The 17,092-nt window shown below is 40.4% G+C and overlaps 1 protein-coding gene across 1 annotated transcript; it reads right to left on the bottom strand.

Moving 5' to 3' along the window:
* Positions 1 to 1,586: 1,586 nt before the first annotated feature.
* Positions 1,587 to 16,721, bottom strand: CRYM (crystallin mu). Its single transcript, XM_044657453.1, has 8 exons — positions 16,452 to 16,721; positions 15,802 to 15,952; positions 13,790 to 13,852; positions 12,096 to 12,197; positions 8,648 to 8,831; positions 6,812 to 6,933; positions 4,869 to 4,953; positions 1,587 to 1,943 (listed from the first exon to the last, which is right to left on the bottom strand). Exons 1-8 carry the CDS (start codon positions 16,619 to 16,621, stop codon positions 1,879 to 1,881), a joined length of 942 nt encoding a protein of 313 aa, XP_044513388.1. The 5' UTR covers positions 16,622 to 16,721; the 3' UTR covers positions 1,587 to 1,878.
* Positions 16,722 to 17,092: the final 371 nt, after the last annotated feature.

Here is a 17,092-nt window from a genome sequence, read left to right as displayed (position 1 = left end):
TCTGGAACTCCTTCTCCCAAAGGAGCTTCCAAAGACAGAAAGTAGAAGACAATCTTTTGAATTGAATTCCATAGTCCCAAACCATGGAGCAACACTATACTAATGTGGAAAGTCTTATGCAAATGCCTAGACTTGAGCCCTGGATTACATCTCATTTCTATCTACTTGACTGTAACAGTAAATTTTACCTGAATTTCAGGAACAGACTCATAGTGCAATGAAAAAGAGTGCCTTCAAAGAACACTAATCTTGAAATACTAAACTTGGGAGCCTAAGACTGTGAATTTCAATCTTGGCTCTGCCACTGACATATGTTATCAAATATAATCCTGGATGTTCTATAGTCCAGCCCAATTGGCCTCTTTGTTCCTCACATGACATTCCATCTCTGGACTTTGTGTGTTTGCACTGGGTGCTTCCCATGTATAGAAAGCACTCCTCCTTCTCATCTGCCTCTTAGAATCCCTGCTTTCCTTCAGGATTCAGTTTCTATTCTCCATTCTACATGAAGCCTTTCTGAACCTTTAGCACTGATGCCTTCCCACTCCACCTAATAGTTACCATTTGTCAATTTTTGTATTTATTTTGTATATGTCTATATCTGTGCATGTCATCTCCTCTACTAGAATAGAAGCTCTTTGAGGGCAGGAACTGGGTTTCTTTATTACTTCACATCTTCAGAGGCTAGCAATGGGCCTGGAAAATAGCAGGTCTTTAATAAATGTTTATTGGTTGAATGATCAAAAGATTAATTCTCTGATTCATTGTAAAGCACTTTTCTCCCAAAAACCTTGTAAGGTGGGTAACATAAGCATCATTTGATCCATGTTAAGCACAGAGTTTAATACATTTAATGTATATAACTTTTAATTTTTAATTTAATATTTACTGCCATATGGTCAGTAAAAAGTGAAAATGAAACTCCAAGATTCCTTCTAAAATAACACAATACTATTTGGTGTATCATTGCTATGGCATGGGTAACAAAGAAGGGTGAAAAAAAGTAAAAGAATTTTCAGAACTTAGTTACACTGTTTTCTACTCTGAATCTTCCGAACAATAAATAATTCATCCTAAGCAAAATTGATCATAGATTCTTAGATTTATAGCTGAAAGGGACTTTAAAGGGCAGTAAGTCCAACACACTCATTTTACAGATGAGGACAATAATGTCCTAGAGGTTAAGCAAATTGCACAAAATAATATGGGTAGAAAGTGTCAGAACCAACATTTGAACTCAAGTTCTGTCCCCAAATCCAGCATTCTTTCCATGCATCATACTCCTTCCCCATTAAGGGTATTCATATATATATATATAAGATCCCTTTAAAAAATAAAGAAAAATCAAGTGCGTGGTACCCTTCCCCTTTATGTGAAGCTTTAAGTTCTATCATTTAACATGACAAATGTGAAAAGATTGTTCCTTATGACTTTGATATCTGTGTTTCTATGATGATTTCCTTGGGAAAACCTCCTTTAGATTGCAATTTTGTTTTTGTTGACCATTGCTCCCTGCCACCTTCCAAAGGGAAGAGCAAATATTTGGTTCCATAATTACCATTGAGAAGAAATGTAGCAAGAAGACAAAAATTGGCAAATTCTTTATTTAAGGGAAATACAAAAGGTGGTTATATCTATGGACAAAGAATGTTATAATAAGATGCAGCAAGACAAAAGAAAGAAAATACACAATACTATGATTTAATTTTTTGAATCACAAACAAAATTGGCTAGTTTGATTTTTTTAAGGCAAGTGATATTAAGTGCAAAATTATATTTCCCTGTGGGTCCACTTTCCCTTCTGTCAAAGAAACTATGAGAGACAAGAAGCAGTAATAGGTCTTTACATCGCAGCATCTCAATGCTAGGTTCTCTGCTTCATTTACCAGATGACCAAGAATCATAGACCAGTTTCGCTGCAACTGTATCTTCCACTGCCATTCCTGGAATGGACAAAAATCCAAGTCACCTTTGACCAATTCTGTTTCCTTGAAATTTTCCAGAGTCAGTCAAACCCTAATTTTTGATATCCAAATGACTATGGTCATCTTCTGACATTTCTATTTACTAGACAGAATCAGTGAGAAATGAGAGATGAAGGAAACCCCATACTGCTCTTTATTCCATATACCCAAAGAGTCAAGTTGACTGGGATTTGGAGCTTGGAATAGAGTCAAGTCTGGGAGGTTCAGGAATGTCTGGCAGACACCTGCCACAAGAAGGAGAATATTTTACTTGATTAGCCTGGCAAAGTCACCTTTTATTGGCCACTGGATATATTATATGAATTATGGATATATTATATGAATTAGAGAATGTATTCTTCAAGGTGCCCATATGGGAAGTGTCAATCACCTATAATATAACTATTCTTTCAGGCTTAGCTCGATTGTCACAGGCTTTCGGACCATACTGGCCATAAGTGATCTTTCTCTCTTCTGACTGCTAGAGTACTTACATCTGTGTTACTCTTATGGTACATCTCATATGCTGTTATTCTAGTTATTTGAGTATACATCTTAAGATGTATTTCCAATGTATTGATTTTTTTTCTATTTCTGGGTTTTGAATTCAGGATCAGATTTATCCTTCGGACTTCCATGCTCATTCCTTTGTTTCTAGAAATTCAAGGAATGCCCTACCCTAAAAGAATCTCTCATTACAGGGTGTTAGAAAAGTGTGATTAAGGGTTCTGTCTTGTCTAGCAAATAAATACCAGCTTAGGCCAGGTGCTTCTGTAAGTAGGAGGACAGAATTGAATTTCACATTGGAAAGTACTGAAAAAAGTCACTTCTAAATGGGAAGAACTTGATTCCTCCTTGTAGACATTGGAATCATAGGACCAGGTCTGTGATTCGCTATATCATCAACAAAGAATCAGGGAGGGACTGAGAGAATGGACTATCTCCTCATTGACTCTTCCCCAATTAGAAATGTCTTGTGATGTCAAGGGGAGGACTGAATAATGATCTTCCAAAATTGTCTTCAATGATCTAGGAGGTGATTTGATCACCGAGAAAGGTCATAGATTGATTAATTTATTGGCTGTTGCTAGCCTAATCAATACATTGATTTTCTTACCCAAAAGCTAGTCCCCCCAAATCTTAATCATCACAGCCTTATCTCCCAAACTAGAGGAAAAGGTCTTTGAGGGCAAGGATCATGTGTCTTTGTCTCTTTGTGCCTTGTATAGAGTAGATAATTAATCTATGTTTGTTTAAGGAAGGAAGGAGCCTGCCAACCAATGGACACCAGCCCTAATCTTAGGAACAAGTTGTCCACATGGAGTAAACAGGATAGCAGATTTCTCTCTGGGCTCCATTGCTTTTCCTCTTTCATGGATCTTGCCAAGCCTTCCTGCAATAATAAGTTGCATTCCTTGGAATACCATATTTGAATTGGACTGGTATTCATTAGCCAGATCCTGCCAGGTTTATGCTGCACTTGCCTGTCTCTCAACAGATCCTTGTCCCCTGAAATGCTAAGCTATTCTGGCAAGAGCAAAGCAGGTAGTTTGGGGAAGTTATGACAACAACAAAAATAACAATGATAAAAGCAACGGCTGACATTTCTATAGCACTTTAATGTTTATAAAAATCTTGGCATTTATCATCTCACCTGGTCCTCACCACTACCCTGAAAGATAAATACTACAGTCATTATTACTCCCATTTTACAGAAAAGGAAATTGAGGGTTTAAGGAAGTAAAATGACTTGTCCAGGGTTATACATTCGGTAAGTTTCAGATTGTTGTTCAATCATGTCCCACTCTTCATGACCCCATTTGGGATTTTCTTGGCAGAGGTACAAGAGTGGTTAGCTATTTCCTTCTCCTGCTAATTTGATAGATGATGAAACCGAAAGTAAACAAGTTTAAGTGACTTGCCCAAGGACACACAGCTAAGAAATGTCTGAAGCCTGATTTGAACCCAAATCCTCCGGACTCCAGACCCAGCTCTCTATCCACTGAGCCACTTAGCCATACAGTGTTAAGCCCTGGGTTCAAATCAAGATTTTTTCTAATGCTAAGTCTAGTACTCTATCAACAGATATTACTGATAGGTACTCAATAGGTATTTTTATTCCCATTTTACAGATGAGAAAACTAAGATATGTAGAGAAAGTAAGTGGTCTAGCCAAGATATGAACCCAGTTTAAATCTAGGGCTTTTTCTCTAAATGATAGTAGATCAGGCCCTGAAATTTTGCTCTTTAATTGAATCTGTTCCCTCTTCTCCTCAGAGGACAATATGGCCTTCTTCATAGGAACTTCAAGAATAAACAGTTATGAGGATGAGAGGAGAAGAAGGGGAGAGAAAAAAAGAATGGTCAAAAAGCAACAGGAGAGACAAACTTTCACTATCTGTTCCTCACTGGAGCTCCTAGGGTTCTTGGATAATTAGAATAATTGTGATAATAGCTAATTTTTATGTAGTATTTGTTATGTACCAAGCACTGTACTATGCACTTTATAATTATTATCTCATTTGATCCTCACAACCCTTGATACTATTATCCTCATTTTATAGATGAGGCACATACCCAAGGTTAAGTGACTTGGCCAGGGTCACTTACCTAATAAGTGTCTGAGGCTAGATGGATGGCAGATACATGACACCGTGTTTGGCCTGGAATTATGCCAGTAACCTTAAATCTCCTTCTTCTTACATTTAAAATTAAGGCCATTTGTTCTTCTGGGTCCTTTTTAGTATATCAATCATACAACCCTATTAGTGTTCTTATAATAAACATAGTACAAATTTACAATAAACATCTCTGATTCCCAGAATGAGTAATTTCCATTTCCACCACAGGGCAAAGCAATATATTTTCTGGTTATATTTGTATTCAGGGGGTGCTGATTCTTACCTAAAGATTTGAAAACTGTAGTTTTCTCACGATGAGCTGGCTTCACTCCCTTCACCACTTCTCCCAGCTCTGCAAAGATCTCAGCCTAGGACATAAACACACGTTCATTAAATTTGGTCTACACTGGTGTGAGCAGCATTGTAAACCAGCATTGACGGTCCCATGTCCTTAGAGGAGATAGAAGGGAATGAAAAAAAACACATACAAATTATCTTATTTTTATTTAATTATTTATTAAACTCTTAACCTTCTGTCTTAGAATCAATATGTGTATTGTTTGAAAGACAGAAGAGTGGTAAGGGCTAGGCAATTGGGGGTTAAGTGACTTGCCCAGGATCACACAGCTAGGAAGTGTCTGAGGCCAGATATGAACCTAAGATCACTCATCTCTCCATCTGGCTCTCTAGCCACTGAACCATCTATCTGCCCCTTACAAATGATCTTATAAGGGGGCATCTGGGTGGCTCACTGGATTGAGAGTCAGACTAGAGGTGGGAGGTCCTAGATTCAAATCTGGCCTCAGACACGTCCCAGCTATGTGACCCTGGGCAAGTCACTTAACCCCCATTGCCTAGTCCTTACCACTCTTCTGCCTTGGAACCAAATCACAGTATTGATTCCAAGATGAAAGGTAAGGGTTTAAAACAAACAAACAAAAAAAATGATCTTATAAGAGATTCAAAATCTCTTAACTCTGATCAGAGTCAATTTGTGTGTGGTTTTATGTATGCTCTGTTCAGAAATTCAATGAGGAAAGATATTTATCTTTATGAGATCAGAAACTCAAAGGAGTAAATCTGCCAACTAGTTGAAGTTGGACTGTCATATTTTCAGTACAGACAGAAATGGGCAGAAAAATCTACACTAAGGACACTTTTCCTCATCCATACCACCAGTTGTCAAGCCTCCCTAAAACAAATTGAAGCCTAAAGAAGAAAGGAGATAAATGGGAAAAGCCACCTGAAACTACTAAAAAGCTCTCTACCTCCTACTCCCTATCCCTAAATTCCAATGTATTATAAAAGAACTTAACCCAAGGGCAAAATCCCACCAAATCTCTGACCCCAGGAATAGAAAAAAAATCCGATTCTATAGAGTCATTGGCCCATGGTTCTTGAAAAGACTAAAATGAGGTAGAACATTAAAAACCAGTATTCTCATAAACTGAGAAGTAAAGGAAGCTTTGGAAATCACATCTACACATGACTGTTCCAGGATCACAGATTCTACGAATTGTTAAGACTCTGAGTCAGTATTATATAGTAGAAAGAAGACAGCTCTTTAGCCAGTAGAGTTCTCACTTCTGATGCTTACTACCCATGTGACTTTAGGAAAATCCTTGGCCCTCATTTTTCTCATCTTTGAAATTTATAAAGGCATTGCAGAGATGACTCCTGAGATCCTTTCTAGCTCTAGAATCTATAATCCTAGGAATATTTCACAAGCAGATGTGTGTTTAAAAATACATTTCCCAGGACTCCCTACCACAACTTCTTCAGACAAATTCCACTTCCTTTGTGGGAGGTGTCTGAAAATGAGATAAAAGAGAGAGAGGCGCCGGTGTTTGGCACCTTTTTTTGGAGAGGCACCTTTTCCCCAAACAGAGGAGAGCCCTTTTCACTAGAGAGCTTTGATCCTAGCTAACTGCTGAAGATCTAACTCAGAGCCTCCCCAGACCTTTCTTTCCTAACTTAAATAAACCCAGCTTAATATCCCTATCATCTAGTTTTATTTTGTTGAGCTCCGAAGGGCTCAGGTTAATTTCCCCCTTGGGGCTGGGGGCTACCTTCCCTACCTTCCCTTTCCCATCCTTCTCCCATCATCCCATTTATCCTCCTTCTTTCACCCACATCAACACAGATAATGAAACAGAGATTTGTGTGAGGGGAAGGGGAAGGGTGAGAAGGACACTCTAAGCTCAGCAACAGGAGAAAGAACTTTACCCCAGACAATATGACGTCTCCAGACTCCTTGAGGGCTCCCTCACAAGAATCTACATACAGAACACAATTCTTCATAACCTCATCATCCAGTTCTCTCCAGTCAGGTCTACTGGCACCAACAGCTAAAAAACAAAATAGCAAAGCAAACTGAAGGGAATTTGAGAGCTCTGAGAGAACAGAGGATATGAGAAAGCAATCATTTTCTCCCTCTGTCCCAGGAAAATGTAAATGAAAAGGGGGATGTTTTGGCTTGAGAATAATTTCCTTATCAACACAATCATTCTCTTTCCTGCAGAATCCTTCAAATTCCAGCATAAGAATTACTTTACCTCTTGCCTTTAGTTAGGTTCAGTCCTCCTTCAAACCCAGGTACTTATCTCAGCTCTAGGTAAAGGGAGTATAAGGTATCTTGGGTCAATAAGTTCTTGGCAACCAGTAGTTGGGTAGTTTGTTTCTACGTTTCCTGACTTTGATATCTCAGTGGCTGGGGTGCTATTCCATCTCCAAGCCTTCCTAATGACTATATTTCTATTTTGTTTACTACTGGCTTTCTGCTCTGTGCTCCTCAGCCCTCACTAGGTCTGAGTTTCTGTTCTGCCCCCACCCTGACAGTCTTCCTAATGTCTGGTCTTCCTTAATGTTAAAGTGAAGGTTTCTGCTTTATACCCTGCCCCTCCCCCCCCCACTTTCCCCCTACTCCTTCCAATGTCTAGGCTTCTGTTCTGTGACCCTATGGGTTTCTGCACTGGGTTCCCACTTCTCCAAGCAACTAGGTTTTTTGCCTCTTTACTTCTGACTCCCCATGACTAGGTCTTTATCGTCTGCTGCCAGACCACTCTAAAAATGACTGCCCACATCACTGCTCACTACCTGTCCTCCTCTATACAGATGGACAATCTGAACCTTAGAGTTGTGGTAGAACTTTAACTCATGGTATTTGTTTATTACCTTTTGCCCTCTAAATTAATTGTCCCTAACTGGGAGTCCATGGATCGAATTCAAGGTGGGAAAGGATAGGGATAGTCCGTGAACTTGGATGAGAAAAAAAAAAGATATATTTTTATTTTTACTAACCTGGAACTAATATTTAGCCTTTCTTTCAATTATGAACATAGGCAACAAACATTATTCTGATAAGGGGTTCAGAGACTTCACCAGACTACCACAAAGGTCTTGCATGTCATTGTTCACAAGCCATAGTTTAACAGAAAAGCTTATGAATTTCTTCTCTAAATTAATTTTTTGTTTTGGGGACCTAAGTTCAAAATGCCACATCTTTATGTGTCTGTCCCTAGAAAAAATGATCCCTGACCTTATTCCTATGTCTAGACCCTTTGCCTTCATCTGACCGTGAAGGTTTGCTTGGATTTTTGTTTCTAGCCTTCTCTAGTCTAGCTTGTTACAAAGTCTTTTTTTTTTTTTTTAATCCTTAACTTTTGTGTATTGGTTTCTAAGTGGAAGAGTGGTAAGGGTGGGCAATGGGGGGTCAAGTGACTTGCCCAGGGTCACACAGCTGGGAAGTGTCTGAGGCCGGATTTGAACCTAGGACTTCCCGTCTCTAGGCCTGGCTCCCAATCCACTGAGCTACCCAGCTGCCCCTTGTTACAAAGTCTTAATATTGCCGTTAGCATTTTAGGAGCTGGCCCTTATATGCAGCAGGTTAAATTCTGGGGGCCTTGTCATTGGAACCTTAGTGACACAATAAACCTCATGGTGATAAGTATTTATGGTATTTGTCAACCCCAATCCCTTCCATCCTTCCTCCGGTCCAGAAGGAATTCTGGACATCACTAATATCCTTTTTAAAAAGCGAAGACTCTCAGTCAGACTGCTTACCATTGATATGGGCTCCTGGCTTCACCCATTCTCCAAATAAAATGGGTTCTGTTGCCATGGTGACAGTAATGATCACATCAGCACCTGCCACTGCCTCTTGGACAGAGGAGCAGACTTGCACATCCCCCTTCACCGTCTGAGCAAACTTCTCAGCATTCTCTTTGGTGCGATTCCATATCCTGACCTTTAGCCAGGGTGGCAAGGGGGAAATAGAAATCGTCACATTCTGTGGTAGTTATATACAAATTCCAAGGGCGGTTAGAAGCAGGGGACACAGCTGTCTAAATCCATCAAGCAAGGAACAAACATCTCTGAAGTACTTACTCTGTGCCAGGTTCTGTACTAAACAACGGGGGTACAGAAAAGGGACAAAAATAACCTTTGTCTTCAAGAAGCCTACATTCTAGGGGCAGCTAGGTAGCACAGTGGCTAGAGCATGGGCCTGAGTTCAAATGTGACCTCAGACACTTACTAGGTGAGTGACCTTGGGCAAGTCATTTAATCTCTGTTTGTTTCAGTTTTCTCAACTATAAAATGGGGGTGTTTAATAGCACTTACTTCCCAGGGTTGGTATGAGGATCCAATGAGAAAATAATTGTAAAGCACTTAGCACAGTGGGCCTAGCAAATAGTGAGCACGATTATTATTATATACAAGATAATACAAAGTTTATGGATGGTAAATTACATTGTGAGGCAAATAGGTATTGATAAAGAGAACAGTTTAGATATTCCTAATCTGACGAATACAATGAGTACGATACAATACAATGAAACTTCAAAAGAGCTGCCTTAGAAACAGACAGATGAGCATTTCCTTTCCTTTGGCCCCCTCTTTAAAAAGTTTGCCCATCCCTGGTCTAGAGCAGAGAAATAATCTAACTCTACTGGATCTGGAGTCAGGAGAACCTGAGTTCAAGTCCTACTTCAGATACTTTCTGGCTGTGTAGAGCTGGGCAAGTCATAAAAGGGAATAATAGCACTTACCTTAGGGGTTGTTGTAAGGACCAAATGAAATAGCATATGTAAAATGTTATGGAAATTCTAAAGTGCTAGAGAAACACTACTATTATTATTTTAAAACTGGCTAACCTCTCTGTTTCATTAAGGGAGTCTTTTCGACTTGCAACTTTGCATTGGTTTATAGCCTGTCTGGTACTGTTCTTAAAAGATTGTTCTATCTTTGCATAACTCACACCTCCTCCCCCACTGGGCTAAGCTTTGCTGGAGAAAGCATGATGCTTTGTAATTCTGGTCAACAACTCAGGGCTGGGCACGTGGAGCCGTGCAGCATATGAAAGACTTGTAGAGAGTGTAGATGTCATCAAGCTGGCTCATTTAGGAAGTGGATGATGATGGAGTATACTGATACCTGTATTACTCTCAGATAGTGTTTTTGTTTTTAAACCCTTACTTTCTGTCTTAGAATTGACAAAAGACATGGGTTCCAAGGCAGAAAAGTGGGAAGGACTAGGCAATGGGGCTGAGTGATTTGCCCAGGGTCACAAAGCTATCTAAGGCCAGATTTGAACCCAGGTCCTCCCAACTCCAGGCCTGGCTCTCTATCTATCCCCCGAGCCACCATGAGTCCTTCCTATAGTGTTTTGAATCCAGAGCCAGGAATGGAATTCAGTAAGATAAGATCTTTCCTATTCCCTCCTCACAGCTTCCTCTACTTCCTTCTTCTACCATTAGAATTTGTTTGTCTCTATTTTGTGTCTCTCCATGTATGTGTGCACACACATGTAATCTCCTCTGATAGAAGTCAAGTTCTATATCTTTTTTTTTTTTTTTACTTTGTTTTTGAATTGCTTATCTGGACACTGATGCCTGAGACAGTAAATACATAAGAAATTAGGGGCAGCTGGGTAGCTCAGTGGAGTGAGAGTCAGGCCTAGAGACAGGAGGTCCTAGGTTCAAACCCGGCCTCAGCCACTTCCCAGCTGTGTGACCCTGGGCAAGTCACTTGACCCCCATTGCCCACCCTTACCAATCTTCCACCTATGAGACAATACACCGAAGTACAAGGGTTTAAAAAAAAAAAAAGAAATGCTTTTTGACTAAGTGATAGTCTCAGGTAGAAGGAGGTTAGGGAGCTGACTGGGCAGCAGCAAAGGGACCCAGGAAGGGAGATCTTGAGTTTGGGAGGTTATATTGCTTAGGATCACACTGAAATAGATGAAGTCAGGAAAATGGAACCAGTTTGTACTACAGGGAACTTGACAGCCAGAGAGGTGCTCTAAAGCATTCTTACTTTGAAGAAGATGCTCTAGTGGGACACTACAGGCTTCAACCAGGGGAGGTAGCTGATAGGGTCCCGGGTGAGCTAGTAGCCACAAGGAGACCTATATCCTGGTACTCCAAGATTCTCAGCAATTGACTGTTTCATATAACAATATTAGGCAGAGAAGCCAAGGCCCAGGCCAGATGGATTCTTTACTGTGTACTACCAACATGTGCTCTTTAAAGATCGCCTATGCTGTCTCCATATCCCCAGGCAGAACCCAGAAACCCGAAAGAAATAGAGATGAACTGACCCTTTCACCTCAAAAAGATCACATTGTAGAAATCAAACACATGTAAACTGGCCATATCTTTCTAGCTGTAGACCAGAAACTCTTAACCTGGGTTCCATAAACTTTTCGGGAGGGGCTAGGCAGCTAGGTAGCAGGTGGATAGCATTGGACCTGGGGGTATGGAAGACTTGAATTCATAAGCAGCCTCAAAAACTTACTAGTTAGGTGACCCTGAGCACATCACTTAGCTTCTGTTTCAGTCATCTCAACTGTAAAATGGGATACTTGATAAGGTTACTATAGGGAAAAATAAGTCATGTTTATAAAAATACTTTGCAAACCTTAAAGCATTATACAAATGCCAGCTACTACTCTTTTAAAATGTATTTTAATAACCGTATTTCAAGGGTTTCCTTAGTAATCCTGTGTGCAGTGTTTCAGGGATCAGTGACAAAAGAAAAAAAGGTTAAGAAACATTGGAGCAGATTTTTCAATATCTTAAAAGATCCATGAGGAGTTCATGGATGAGGGTACTCCCTCTACCAAAATTGATCATAACCCTGTGGTATAAAAGGTATCTCAAAAAATCTAGATGTTTCCATGTAATTCACTAACTTAATCATGTTTTCTAGGCATTAGGGAGGCAATGTGGTATAGTAAAAAGCATGCTAAACTTGAGTCAGGAGACTTGGATTTGTATCCTGCCTCAGAAATTTATTAGCTGCTTGAGTATAGACAAGTCACAACCTCTCTCAGAGGTTCAGTTTTCTCATCTATAAATCAGAAGCACAATATCTATACTACCAACTTTCCAGAATAGGAAGGAAAACTGCTTTGAAAACCTTAAAGCATTTTGCAAATGTGAATGATAATATTACTGCTACTGATGGAAATACTCAAACTTTTTTGCTTCAGTTTTTCTTTCTGTCTTACCTCTTTAAAAGAGAATTGTTCTGTGAAGATTTCATAATGGCTGTACGCCTGGACACCAGCACCAAGTATGCACAAAACTTCACTTGAAGGGGGTTTCAAAAACTGTTAGGGAAAAGGGAAGAATGGCCAAGAGTCACTTTCACAAACATTACTTTACTGTAGCATATTAGAGATAAAGGAGCCATATAGGCTGATGTAACCCAGATCCTTACTTGGCCCATGCGCTTAAGTAACCTGGAATAAATAAGTCATTTTGTGCCTCACTTTCCCATTCTGAATAGTGGGCAGGCTAAGATCATCTCTATGTTCAGATCATGTAATTTCATTGAATCATAAGAGTCCATGATGGCTTCTAAAAATTATGCTGCTTCAGGCACTAGAGGATCTCAAGTCTTTCCTTTGTCCTCTACTGAGCTTGTCAGAAAGCCAGTCATTATGGTCTCTGAAGCCCCTTCACCTCTAGGTCTATCATCTTGTTATGGTAGGATTAAGTGACTTTCTTAGATCCAGTGAAAGAGGGAGGATTAGGGACACTTCTAGGTATCAGGGTATCAGTGTCCAGGGTGTTGATGTACAAAATCAAGGAAATACTGAGATATGCTGTTGTCTTAAATTTTGGATCACTTATTCCAAGTTGTTATAAACCCAAATGGTGTCAGAAAGATGGATTCTGAATTTCCCACCATCATTTCCCCAAAGTAAAAATATCAAGACAAAAAGGGAGGTGAGGAAAAATACTTTAAGGAGTAAGGGGTTATATTTCATATTATAGCACATATATAACCAATAGCAAAGGGGTTATCATCAAAGGAAGGGGGAAAGTAAGGGAGAGAGAGAATGACAAACTCAAAATGTTAGAAAACAGATGGTCCAAACTGTTTTTACATATAAATAGGAAAAAATAAAACATTAATGAAGAGGTAAAGAAGTTTCCTCCAGATTGAAATCTGTAGTGAAAAACAGAAGTGCTATATAATGCAAAATACTAATTTTGTAACAAGGTTGGTCAAAAACTAGTGCAAATATTTTAAATCATCTCCCATTGTAACCTTGGAAAAGTCTGTGAACCAGTCTCCTTTTAATTCCAAACTAAACTGTATTTGCATGTAATTAATAACTAGTTCACCAAGGTAGATGCCATGGAGTATTTTGTTTCAGACAATTACTATATTCCATGACAAAGTAATCCCTCAGTTCCCTTCCCCAGAGGCCCAAAGCCAAGTGCAATTTTAACACATTCACAAAATATAGACCCTTTCCTTCTACTCCTCCCACTGGTTTCCCAAGTTTCCTGGAGGCTTAAGTCTTTTATATATCCTTTTCCCTACCTCCCAGTGTTCTATTTCTCTTACCTATCTTCACTGGACTTAAAAGGCTCTAGTCTTCAACTCTTCCAGCAAGAGCTCAAAAGTCCCTTAGTTTCTCCTTGTCTCCCTTAAAGTGAGATCCTTCCTGATACCCTTTTTCTCTTGCAAAGTTGACCAGTTCTAGAAGCACTATTGTCCATCTTGGCTCTGAGTAGCCTGACATTTTTTTTTCTTTGCCTTTTTTTCCCCTAGTTGCCTTGATCAGTCTTTTCATCTTACCAAGCTAATTCATTTTCAGTCCAACATGCCAAATAACTCAGTGACAGACATCATTTTTCTACCACACACAACTTGACTATAAAATTGGTCATCAAAAGCAAGTCTTACCTTGGTAGCAATAGCAGACACAGCAGCTGTCCTCTTTGCTGTAATTACACTTCCATCCATGATCTTTGAAAAAAGATTGAAAAGTGGAATAAAGAGCACTCAAAGTTTAGAGATACTATGGATATCAAAGAACAATGCTTTGCTTCCCTATATCTTGTTTGCCTTAGTTTCCTAATCTGTAAAATGAATTGGAGAAGGAAATAGCAAACCTCCCAGTATCTTTGCCAAGAAAACCCCAAATGGAGTCACAAAGAGTCAGAAATCACTGAACAATAACAATAAAACCATGGTCAAAAAACTTACATTCCTAAGAACTTAGCCTTTGTCATGTAATTCTTTAATCATTGGACTGGGGCAGACCTTTGAAGATTCACATCAATCCCTTGATACCCACAAATAGGCCCTGAGACTTGATCTGGATCTCCTTTCTACTCTTCCAAAATAAATAGGAAGAGCTAGATACCTACCTAATGTAAAAAATCCCTCTTGGTTTCCATTCAATTTGACAAATGAGACACTAGAGGGACAAAAAACTAATAAGAACACAGCCCTTGTCCTCAAGAACTTGGGAACTTAATATGTGGATAAAACATGAACACAGAGAAGCAAATACAAGATAATTTGAGAGGAAAAAAACCACTAACAACTAGGTAGGGGGACTGGCATTTGAGACATGTCTTGAAGGCAGCTAGGAATTTTAACAGGGGAGGGGAGGAAGTACATTCCAAACAGGTCTGTGTAAGGGAGATTAAGTGTCTAGTTGGAGAAAGAGCTAATAATTCGACTTGTTGGATAAAAGAGTATGTAAGGGGGTGGGGTTGATAATATAAAATAATTCCGGATATGTAGGAGGGTCAGATTGTGGACTTTAGAAGTAGGCTGAGAAATTTCTATTTTATCCCAGAGATAATGGGGAGTCACTGAAGATTTCTAAGCCAGGAAAAACATTGTCATATATCATAAGAATTAATATTTTAAGAATATTAATTTGTTGGCTGAGTACAGAATGGATCTATGGAAAGAGAAACTGGATGCAGGGATACCAATTAGGAAAAGCAAAGAAGGTGGTATAGATTTGGACTAGTAGACCCTTTGAATAAGATGCTTGAAATAGGTAGGATGTGAGACATTGTAGAAATAAAATCCTAGGCACATCTATATCTACCCTCAATACAGGACTTTCTAACCCTAACTTCCTCCACACAATAGAAGCCTAAGATAGTTCAGATAACCAGAAATTTAAAGGACCAAAGAGATAGGAAGTATGTAAATTAATATTAAGAAGAATACATTTGGGGGCAGCTGGGTAGCTCAGTGGATTGAGAGCCAGCCCTAGAGATGGGAGATCCTACATTCAAATCTGGCCTCAGATACTTCCCAGCTGTGTGACCCTGGGCAAGTCACTTAACCCCCATTGCCTAACCCTTACCACTCTTCTGTCTTGGAACCAATATGGTTCCAAGACAGAAGTTAAGGGTTTAAAAAAAAAAAAAAGAATACATTTAATGAAATTTCAAATATGACTCATGAAATCATATTAGCAAACTGGAAGGGGCAATGTTTAAAGGGTCCCTTTTTGTGCCCTCCTCATTCTCAGAAAAGATAAACTATTTGCCCCATTTGAAAGGAGGGGGTATTACTGAGAAAAGTAAACTTTGGGCTTGTGTTAGCAGAAGTCACTCATCTTAAGAGATCATATCATCTCAGGGATGCATCAGTCACAGTCTTATAGGAATACCATCTGTCTTATTGATGTAACTATCCTTCAGTTACATCCAGATTTACTGGTTTTTGCTTTTGTTTTTACATACATCCTTAGAAAAACAATTATGCTTGAATTAGACAGTCACTGTCACTTACATTCAGGCATAGGCAGTCACAGCTGTATCCTTAGACACTCAGCCCTGGTTTTCATTCATACCCTCTAACCCTGGATTCCAGGCCACTGGGCCAAGAAGTTTCACAACCACCCCCAATCCCCGTCTTTCTCTTCCAGAGGAGTATATACCCACCAAGAGTAGTGAACCATTGCTGGGCTCAAAGAGCAACACTGTGGCCTGATGTGAAGGGATAGCAGAGGTGCTCTGGCCCTCATAGAAGGTTACTAGCTTTGTGGAAAGTGCATCTTCAGTAGCGCTGTAGGCAGGCATGACACCCAGGAAACTACAAGGGAGATGAGGCCAAAGAGCAGTTCAGATATACAGAAACATTTCCAGTCCTTTCTGCTTCCCCACATCACTTTCAGCTGATGATTCTGCTCCCCAAGTGTCTACTCCAATCTATTTTCCTTTGCGTGTTCCTCTCTTTTGGGTTCCTATCTCAGTGCTATCTTTTGAAACTCAGTTCTCAAGGTTTTCAGAAGACCTGGGTTTTAAACCTCCCTTCTAATTCTTACTACAGTTGTGACCTCAAACAAATCACTTAACCTATCTGCGCTTCAGTGATCTGCAAATGGCCGCTGAGGTCTCTGCTGGATTTAAATGTACGATCCTATGTCCTTTTCTTTTCTGCCTTTCTTGAGCGCTTCCTCCCCTTATCTCCCACCCACTCCCCAGTCTTATCTCCCCATCCCCACCCCAAGTCCTATTTCTGATCCTTTCCTCATCTTTTCTTGTTTCCTTTTTTTTTTTTCTCCTCCTCCTCCGTTCCCCTTTACCCTCACCCTCTGTGTTTGGCCACAGGCACCACCGTGCGAACTGGCTGCACGACCCCTCCTTCCGGTCCGCTAGAGAAGTTGGCCAGAGCCTTCTCCAGGGGTGTTATCAGGAGGCTGGAGCTGCTCAGGTACCGCTCCACCTCCTCAGCGCTCAGAAAGGCTGGAGTCCGGCTCATGCTGCCCCGCTGTCTGGCGCCTGCAATGCGCTGCTTGCTGCCTGCTGTCAGCTGCCTGTTCCCAGGATTTCTCAGGGATCCGCTTCCGCAGTAACGCTACTCCGAGATCCTGCTTACCCCACAGTCCCTATATAGAGTCTGGCTGCCTAAACAAGACGGAACCGCCTACTGGCCACAGCCCAGCCCTGGGGGGCCTTCGGAGCCGATACAGCCCCCGCCCCCCACCCCCACCCTCCACCTTCCACCTCACCAGTGCACGCCCTGGGTGGGAAGTGCCCGGAGTGACTTCTGACTCGTCCAGACTGGGCTCTTGACAGCTTCGGAATTGAGGTCCTTGGGTCCAAGTCTTCAACATTATAATTATTATTAGCCATATTCTTTGAAAGGCGTATTTACAAAGCGTTTCGGCCATCATTTCTTCCCATCTCTTATCTACCTCCAAGTCTGGGAAAACTGGAGGGGAGGGAGGGA

The sequence above is a fragment of the Gracilinanus agilis genome, chromosome 1 (genome assembly GCF_016433145.1).
Source record: "Gracilinanus agilis isolate LMUSP501 chromosome 1, AgileGrace, whole genome shotgun sequence".
In the NCBI taxonomy this organism is placed as follows: domain Eukaryota; kingdom Metazoa; phylum Chordata; class Mammalia; order Didelphimorphia; family Didelphidae; genus Gracilinanus; species Gracilinanus agilis.
Note: the sequence above shows the minus strand (reverse complement) of the source record. Positions and strands in the feature narration are given on the sequence as shown.